Source organism: Tetrahymena thermophila (assembly GCF_000189635.1).
Source record: "Tetrahymena thermophila SB210 genomic scaffold scf_8254483, whole genome shotgun sequence".
Classification (NCBI taxonomy): Eukaryota; Ciliophora; class Oligohymenophorea; order Hymenostomatida; family Tetrahymenidae; genus Tetrahymena; species Tetrahymena thermophila.
In genome coordinates this window covers 144,539-154,190 of record NW_002476258.1, presented here as the reverse complement: position 1 = coordinate 154,190, position 9,652 = coordinate 144,539, and the positions used below count along the sequence as shown (strand labels likewise).

Sequence of the window (9,652 nt, the reverse complement as noted above, 5' to 3'; positions counted from 1 at the left end):
ATATCAAATAAATAAATATCAGAATTTCGTTTTCGAATAAATAAAGAATAAAACAATAAAATTATTAATGTTAACTTAGGCAATAGCTAGAAATTTGCTTTTGAAGCACAAATATGGTTTTTCAACCATTCCCAAATGGGCTACATGCGATCCCTATACTTTGAGCGAATCTAAACCCTACACACTTTAGAATTTAGTTAGTGGAAAGTGGAAAGATGCCAAAGAATACACCACTGTCGTAGACCCTATGAATGGAGACAAATTCTTAAGAGTTCCTGACACTAAGGGAGACGAAATTAATGAATTTATTGTTAATGCAAAGAAGGTTCCCAAATCTGGTTTGCATAACCCCATTAAGAACCCAGAAAGATATTAATTATATGGCAATGTTTGTGGTAAGATTGCAGAAGAAATGAAAAAACCTGAAATTGAAAGCTTCCTTTGCAAGGCAACCCAAAGAGTAAAAACATATAATATTTAAATAGTTAAAATGAAAATATATTTTAAGAAGGACCAAAAGTCTAATATACATTAAAAATTATTAAAATTCAATAAGTAATCATTTAGATATTAAATCAACTTTATAAAATTAGGTCATGCCCAAGAGCGATGTCTAAATTAAGGGAGAAATTGTTGTTACTCGTAGATTCTTTGAAAACTTTGCAGGTGATAATCCTAGATTCTTATGCCGTTCTTTCAACGTAGCTGGTGATCATCAAGGACAACAATCTTCTGGATACAGATGGCCTTACGGATCTGTTGCATTAATTGCTCCTTTCAATTTCCCAATCGAAATTCCTTGCCTTTAATTATTTGGATGCTTAATAGCTGGTAATAGACCCACATTAAAGATTGACTCTAAGGTTTCTTTGGTAATGGAATAATTCTTAAGACTTGCTATCGATTGTGGTATGCCTGCTGAAGATGTTGATTTGATTCACTCAGGTCCTCAAGCAATGGAAAAGATCATCCTTGACACTAACTACAGAGTTATTTAATTCACAGGTATAATTATTAAATAGTATAATTCAAAAATAGAACAATAGATAAATTTTAAAAAATAAATGATGAGATAGCTAGAAAATAAATAAAAAATAATATTTTTATGAAGCCAAAGAAAGAACCTTTGCTAAAGAAAACAAGCAAGCAAGCATTATAATAAAAAATAAAAAAAGTTTATTTTTTTTAAAGATTTTAAGTAACATTATTGTGAAGAATCATTAATTAATATAAGATATTACTTGAAATCAAAAGTGACATATATTATTTTAAAAATGATGCACTAAATACTAGACTACTTCTAATTAAAATTAAATATAGCAACTAAATAAATAAATAAATTAATTAATTAATAAATATTTCAAGATTTTATCTTTAAAAATCTTTTCAAGTCAAACAAATTAATTATATCTTCTGCTTAATAAAAGAAGAATCAATAATTAAATAGATAGAGAGATAATTGTTACTATCTTACTTAAGATTTTCTTTAAAATTTAAAAATCAAATTTCTGAAAAATAAAAAAGAATAAATTTAATTACATTTTTTACATAGCAGAAATATTTGAATAATTAAATTTTTTTTATTTTTAAAATTATTTTGAATTAGATTAGATTTTACGAAAGTAAAATTGGCTCTTTTTAAATTTTTTAATATAAAATTAATTATTTAGGTTCTTCAACTGTTGCTGAAAGATTAAGCAAGCTTACTCATGGTAAAGTCAAAATTGAAGATGCTGGCTTTGACTGGAAAATACTCGGACCTGATGTTTCTGATATTGATTATGTTGCTTGGTAATGCGATTAAGATGCCTACGCTGCTTCTGGCTAGAAGTGTTCTGCATAAAGTATTTTATATGCCCATGAAAATTGGATGAAGGCTGGCTTTGTTGATAAGATTAAATCTTTGGCTGCCAGAAGAAAACTTTCTGATTTGACTGTCGGACCTGTTTTGACTTGGGATAACTAAAAAATTAAGAACCACATAGATTCAATTCTTGCATTACCTGGAGCAAAGGTCTTATTTGGTGGCAAGCCTTTGACTAATCACTCAATCCCATCAATATACGGCTCATACGAACCCACTGCCATTTTTGTTCCTTTAGAAACTATCTCTAAAAACTTTGATATTGTTTGCAAAGAACTCTTTGGACCCTTCTAAATTGTCACAGAATATAAAGATAACTAATTGGATACTGTTTTATCCCATTTAGAAAAGATGGAAAACCATTTGACTGCTGCAGTTGTTTCTAATGATGTCAAATTCCTTAACTATGTTACTTCAAACACTGTTAATGGAGTTACCTACACTGGTATTAGAGCTAGAACTACAGGTGCTCCTTAAAACCACTGGTTCGGTCCTTGTGGTGATCCCAGAGGTGCAGGTATCGGTACTCCTGAAGCCATCTTATCTGTTTGGACTTCTCACAGAGAAATTATTACTGACATTGATATTCCTAAGAACTGGAAGGTTCCTCAAGCATCTTGAGCGAATAAAATTGTGGTATCTGAAAGTAAAAAACAAAAATGAAAGCAATAAATTAAAATATTTTAATAAAATTGAGTATATTAAAAAACTTGCAAAAGTATTAATTCATATTTTCATATAAAGTTATATAGATGGATGTATAATCTTATTTCTACTTAATCTTTTGTTTATTTGTTTATTATAATTTTGTTAATAACATATGAAAATATGCTTGTTTATATTTAATTAACATTCATTCTTTAATCATTTATTTATTCTCTCAAAATTTATAATTTCCAAAAAACACTCCAGTAGCAATCAATCAACTAATCATAAAAACTAGCAAATAAACAAACAAAGAAAGAAAGCATTTAATTGAAATTAGTTAATACTTATTTAATGTGATAGAATCATATTAATCTTTTAATTACCTATGAATTAATAAATTTATTTATTTGTCTCTCTACCAATATTTTTTGTAAGCTTAATTTATCTAGTTTTAACAATATCTTTTGAGCATTTACTGATACTTTTTAGTATTTGTTTCAAAGATTTTGAGTTCTATTTTTAACTATTTTATCTAATCTAATTTTTAATAGAAGATAAGTAATGTCAAAAACTATTAATTTCATTTTTAAGAATACATAAATTAAGTATTATAATATAATATGATTTATATATTTTTGTTAACACAAAAGTGCTAAAAGCAACAAAAACAAAAAAACCTATCATTATAAACAAATAAATAAATAAAACTCTAACTTTAACTTTAGAGTTATTAGTATTTTAAGTAATGGACTTAAATAAAAGCGCTTCAATTATTAAAAGGAGAGGCTTCAAATAAATATATTTAAAGATTCAGTAATTTTAATTAGACTAATAAAAATAAGTATCTTAGTATCTTTAGTATTACTATGCATTGAACTTAATAAATTTTTAATTGTCTGAATAACTTTTTAACTAGATTTTAAAAGATTTTACTGTTTAGGACTTTTTCCTGAAAAGGGTTAAAATAAAATATTTTTTATTTTTAAATATTTTTAATTCATTTTATTAAAATTTATTCTAATAAGTTTAGTGCTATAAATTACAAGAAAGTAATTTTAATTCTAATCATTCATTTTATAAAACGAATAAATAATCTTTCTTAAATTTCTAAGAATTAAAATAAATAATTTTAAATCAAGAATATTTTGGAGCAGCTTTCTCAATAATATTTTAAATAGTTGTAAAATAAATGGATCATATTTTAAATATAAACGTATGTATAATATAAAAAGAATCAAAAATTAATTTGCAATTTAGCGTTACCGATTCAAAATATGATGCGAAAAATATTAATTTAATTATCTGCCAAAATTAATTTATAAACTGTATAATTTTAATGAGTTTATCAGACACATTTTAACAGAGAAAAAATGATATTTTGTTTGTTAAAAGCTTCAACATGGAAAGGAGAAAATAGATTTTTTTATATTTCAAGTAAATATTATTCAATCTATAATTAGTATTTTATTCTATCAATCTATTTTAAATATTTTAAAAACAATATTTGCTAAGATATTGTGTTATTTATTTTGAGATCTATTCCAATTCATCACTCAAACACATTTGAATTTATTTCAAAAACTGAACAAAAATTAATAATTTGCATGCTTAAAAGATATGTTGACAAGCAGTCAGTAAATTATTAATGCTAGCTATTTTTATAAATAGATGGTGACTCTTAATCAGTTTTTAAGAGTTTTGATTATTTTGCTGTAAAATTAAGTATGCGTTTGGATTATTACTAAAAATTTGTGAAATCCATAAATAAATTAATTAATAAATGCAATTTGATGACTATTTAGATAATGTTAACGAAATAAATAAAGATCCAGTACATTTATTAATAATTAACATTATAAAATTTACTGGATCAACATTTGTTAATAAATATAAGTTAACCTTATTAAATACATAGATGCATTTAGCTAAAATTTATAATTAAATTAAACTTAAAAGATAAAAAAGAGAGAAATAAAGAATATTTATTTTCACTACTAACTAACAAACTAACTCACTAAATATAAATACTAAAATCATTACTAATCTTTCGAATTCTTTACTCTCACTTCTATATAAAATTTTAACTTTAATAATAAAATGTCTGCTTACTAACAAAATATGAACCATTTAAAGAGATTTTCTCTATAAGCTCCAAAGCTTAAGAGAGAAATGATTGCTAGTCCTATGAGTTAAGTGAGTAATAAAACACACACTTTTTTAAACAAACCTCATATTACTCTAGAAAGCAATGTTAATATGTATCCTCCTATAGATATTTATATGACCTAATCATTCATTAATGGAAAGGCAACTCGCGGTAAACCCTTACAAGTTTATACTAAAGAAATCAACCCCTAATATAAAATCACCCACAAGAAAGAAAACGGAGAAGAAGTCTATGGATATGAAAACTTCGATGAAAAGGAAGGTTACAAAGAGTAATAAATAATTAATTAATTAAAATTATTTTTAAATATTTTGTTTGTTGGTTAGCTAAAAAAATAGAAGAAAATAAATAGTTTTTTTAAGTTAGCTTGAATAAGAAAAGATAAAGCTAAGTTTAGACTAAATCTAATTAAAAAAACTTAGGGTTTTTAATTAAATATTTAAAATTTGCATTGATTTTTTTATATGTTTTTTAAATAACATTTTAATAAAATTAGAAATCTAAGAAACTTTTCTAGGAATGATGGCTTAGTTTATTTTTATTCTAAAAATAAATTGCTTAAAGCAGATATCAATTAAATTAAGCAAGAAAATAATACAATTTAAATGCTTATTTGTGTTACTATGTATGGTGAGCCTCGTGCATTCTTAGAAAACACCCTTTCTTCTATTGCTGCTAACTTACCTCAGTTTGCTAAATTAGGAATAAGTCAAAAGTAAATTGTTGTTGTTGTACTTTAAGATGGTATTATGAAAATGAAAGAAGAAATGGAAGAATTCTATAATGAGCAAGATAAATTTTTAGAGCGTAAGTATTATTTAAATGAAAGAAGATTTATGATCGAGTAACAGTTGAACTACTTAAAATTATAAAAGAAAGAATAATCTATTAGATTCAACAATGGTCTCCCCACAACCATTCCTACTAAGACTGCTTTGTTATATTAAAATGAAATATGTTTTAACAAGTAAGATAAATTAGTTACTTTCTCTGTCTTCAAGCACTTAAATGGTAAGAAACTCTCTTCTCATTTGTGGTTCTTTGAAGGTTTTTGCAGATAATTCTAGCCTAAATATTGCGCTCTTGTTGATGTCGGTACTCTAGTAAGATTATTAACAAAAATTAAATTATTTTTACAACATAAAACACTTTATAATTTTCTTTTTTTACATTAATTAGCCTGCCAATGACGGCCTTGTCTAAATGTATAAAGCTTTAGAAGGAGATAGCCAAATTGGTGGTGTTTGCGGATTTATGGGTTTGAAAGCACCTGTAATTTAGCAATCTGAACTAACAGAATAGCAATAATAAGAAATAAAAGATATGATTAATAAACAAATTTCAGACTACAAAAAGGAACACTTTTGGATTAATTAAGAATATGAAAAGCAACAGAAAGAGGAAAAATTGAGAAAGATTCAATAATAGCCAAGCAGAGGTTCTAAAAAATTATCTTTTAAGCCTGTTTTTAGTGAAGTAAAAGTTGAAAATAATGCAGCAGAATTTCTTGCTGAGCAGTTGAGAGTCGAAAAGAAGAAAAGAAAATACATTACTGACTTATTAATTATCTTTAATGTTTTCTTCCTTGTGCAATCACTTTTATTGCTTATATACAATATTTTTAAATATATTATCAATACTATTTTCAATATTATTGTATGGTGCCTGAAGTCTTATCTCAGTTTAGCCTCTCTTCCTAATGCTTAAAATTACGAATACACTACAGCACATATGATTGACAAGAACTTCGAATCAGCTTTAGGCTTTTTACACGTACTTCCTGGAGCGTGGTCAGCATATAGGTAAATATAATTAATTCATTATATTATGAAAATGAGTTATTTATTTTTTTTATTCATTTGTTTTTTCTTATTAAATTTAGATATAAAGCACTCAATCTTAGTAAAGAAAACCGTGAAAATTTGATTCAAAAAAGATATCTTAAACAAATTTTGTACAGCCAACTGATGACCAACAATATCTAGGAATTAAATATGTTTTTAGCTGAGGATAGAATTCTCTGTCTAGGTATTTACTGCTAGCTTCAATCAAGATATTAGTAATAAATAACATTCAATTACAAATTAATATTAACTCCTTAAATTTTATTTATAGCTTAAAGTTTGTCCCTGATGCTAAGGCTTTCACTGATCCTGTTGATAAATTCGAAGAATTCTTAAACCAAAGAAGAAGATGGATTAACAGTTCTTGGTTTGCCTTAAACTACGTCCTTCAAAATTACGAGTTTCACGTAGAAGAAAGTAATCACACACAATTCTCTAAGTAAATTAGTTTACCATTTAATATGGCTTTTGCTAGAATTGGAAAATGGACAACATATTTTATTCCTGCTTTTTACTTGTTCGTTTCTATCTTGAGTAGTTATCAATTCCTTTAACCTCAAGTTAATGAAAGCTATTCCTACATAGCAACAAAAGAATAGTATTTGTCTCTTGAAAATCTTCATTGCGTTTCTATGGATGATTAACCTTAGCCCATGTGCTCAAATACTTTAATGAAAGAATGTTACATACTTTGTGTCTCATATAAAGTTCCTAAGTAAATAAAATATTATTTATTCTCTCAAAGCAATTTTTATTAACTCTTTCTATTTCTAAAAAATAGTGTTTTCTTCACACTCCTCAACTTTGTTCCTGCTATGTTTGTCATTGTCATTCTATTAATTATTTTTGCAAGTCTTATCTTCAAGCCAAAAGATGTAGAAATTTCTGAAGAAGAAGAGAAGCTTCTCAATGACCTAAACGCAAAAGTAAAACAAAATGTTCCCTTAAGTGCTGAAAAGAAAAAAGCTAGAATTGAAATATAAAATAAGATGTCTCAAAAATTCTAAAATGATGTTTTTAAAGTATTGGCTTCAATTGTCTCAATAACAGTAAATTATTTATTTTTTTTTATAAAATATTTTAAATTATTTATTAATAATTAATAGAGTGTCATTGTTTACGTTATAGTAATTGCTACAATCGTCTTTAATGCCTTGAACAATAGTTATGGCATCATTACAGGATTTAAGCCATTGAAATAAGAGTTCTTAATATATATTTATGTCATGATTGCTCTTAATTATGGAAGTTTCTATTTATCTATGTTTTTGCACTTAAGATAACCTTTCATTGTATGGAATGTTATTAAATCCTTCTTCAGCTATCTTCTATATTCCCCTATTTATAATCACATACTTATGATATTCTCTTTCTGTAACATCGATGATGCTACTTGGGGTACTAAGGGTCTTACAGGTTCTACAGGAGTGAGCAAATAGTATACTGAAAAGATAGAGTTTGTTGGAAAATGGATTTTCTTAAATGCTCTCTTACTTACTGTCTTGTTAATAGCTAACCTTGTTAACTCTTCAACTCCAATAGTTATTATGGCTCTTGGTGCTTTTGGTTCCATCTATTTCTTTATTAAAAACACAAGTAACTACTATTATTTATATTTCTAAAACAAAAATATTTAAATTTATCAATTTAAACCAATATATTAAATATTCTTTTATTAAAATTAGTTGGTATGTTCCATTACTTGAAATACTTCTACTTTGATAAAATTGTCTACTGGTATAGAAATAGAGGTAATAAGAAATACTATGTTGAATATTCTCGTTAAATTGATCATATCTTCAACAAAGTTCTTAACACAAACATATTAGGTATGTGCTAAAGTCCTTAACACAGCATTCAAAAAGATGTTCTTAGTGAAGAAATTGAAGATGATGACGAATCTAACCCTATGACTCCTTAAAATGATAACTACAGACAATACAGTAATAGTAATGCCAATCAATTCTAAGGTTAGAGTTCAGAATCTCCTGCTCCTACTATAACAACAAAGCACACTGTCAATTTTGAAGGTATTCCTTCAGAAGTTGCTTCTTCAGACTAAACTGGAAGACTTATAAAACTTAATCAAGTTAGTAACACACTGTAACCATCTTAATTCAAGTAGCGTAACGGTAAAAAACAAAATAGTAGAATTAACGAGGAAATGACTTCTCAAGAAGAAGATAATGAAGATTCAACGAGATTTGGAAGACAAACTAAAGTTTCTTATTTCAGAAACAATAGTAGCTTATTCTAATCTAAATTGTAGACATCGAAATCATCCGATTCTGATGAATCTGCTTAAAATTAAAAGAATGGACCTCCAGGCCCTAAAATATTAGTTGATTAATAAGAAAGAGAATCAGAGGAATAAATCAAAATGCCTAGAAGACATGAAAAATTAGAAATCAGATATCCTCAGAAATAAGAAGCAGATGATGATACTCCTCCAAGTGATGAAAGTTCCTTAGATGAAGAAAATGGAAAAAAGATAGAAAGAAAAGTAACAATTTCTAGTAAAAAGAACTTAGAAACAGGAGATGATAGATTACAAACTTAATTAAAAACATATTTAACAATAGAAGACATTGAAATCAACCATAATGCATCTTTACCAATTATAACAAAAGGTAGCTTTGAAGATTATCAAAACTACAAATAAAAATCTGGATAATAAAAATATCATAAACCATCATAAACTCCAAAGAACTGAACAGCAGTTTGAGCATTAACCATAAAGTTATAATTCTTATGAATTTTAATTTGTATTAATCAATTTATAATTTCTCTGCTTAAATTTGTATTTGAAAATAAATTAATTAATTTTGCAAAATCATTACTGAAATTTAAATTGTATAATTCATTTAATTTAAGTCAGATTTCAAAAAATTTTATGATAATCAAATGAATAGGTAAAAGTTAATCAAATGAAGCAAGGATTTTATATTTAAATTATTATTACTTAAATAAATTAATTAAGAATCTAATAAGCAAAAAAGATTTCTTTATTTAGTTAGTTAGTTAGTAACTAGTTAAAAAATTATGAAATTTTGTGATGAATTTACTTTATTACTATTTTTTAGTCAATTTTGATTTGAAAAATCTCTTTCGCTTAAAATATATAGCTAA

General features: G+C 25.8%; 2 protein-coding genes across 2 annotated transcripts; both read left to right on the top strand. All coding sequences in view use genetic code 6, as the record gives it.

The window, feature by feature from the left end:
* Positions 1–67: 67 nt before the first annotated feature.
* On the top strand, positions 68–2,485 carry TTHERM_00822160 (delta-1-pyrroline-5-carboxylate dehydrogenase; the record flags this gene model as incomplete). Its single annotated transcript, XM_001031541.3, has 3 exons — positions 68–460; positions 594–1,005; positions 1,671–2,485. The coding sequence occupies 3 exons, from the start codon at positions 68–70 to the stop codon at positions 2,483–2,485; spliced, it is 1,620 nt and encodes a 539-aa protein (XP_001031541.1).
* Positions 2,486–4,609: 2,124 nt separating this feature from the next.
* On the top strand, positions 4,610–9,236 carry TTHERM_00822150 (chitin synthase; the record flags this gene model as incomplete). The annotated part of the gene is made up of 8 exons (XM_001031540.2): positions 4,610–4,950; positions 5,176–5,782; positions 5,859–6,481; positions 6,562–6,738; positions 6,795–7,238; positions 7,305–7,572; positions 7,630–8,119; positions 8,209–9,236. The coding sequence occupies 8 exons, from the start codon at positions 4,610–4,612 to the stop codon at positions 9,234–9,236; spliced, it is 3,978 nt and encodes a 1,325-aa protein (XP_001031540.2).
* Between the last annotated feature and the right edge of the window lie 416 nt (positions 9,237–9,652).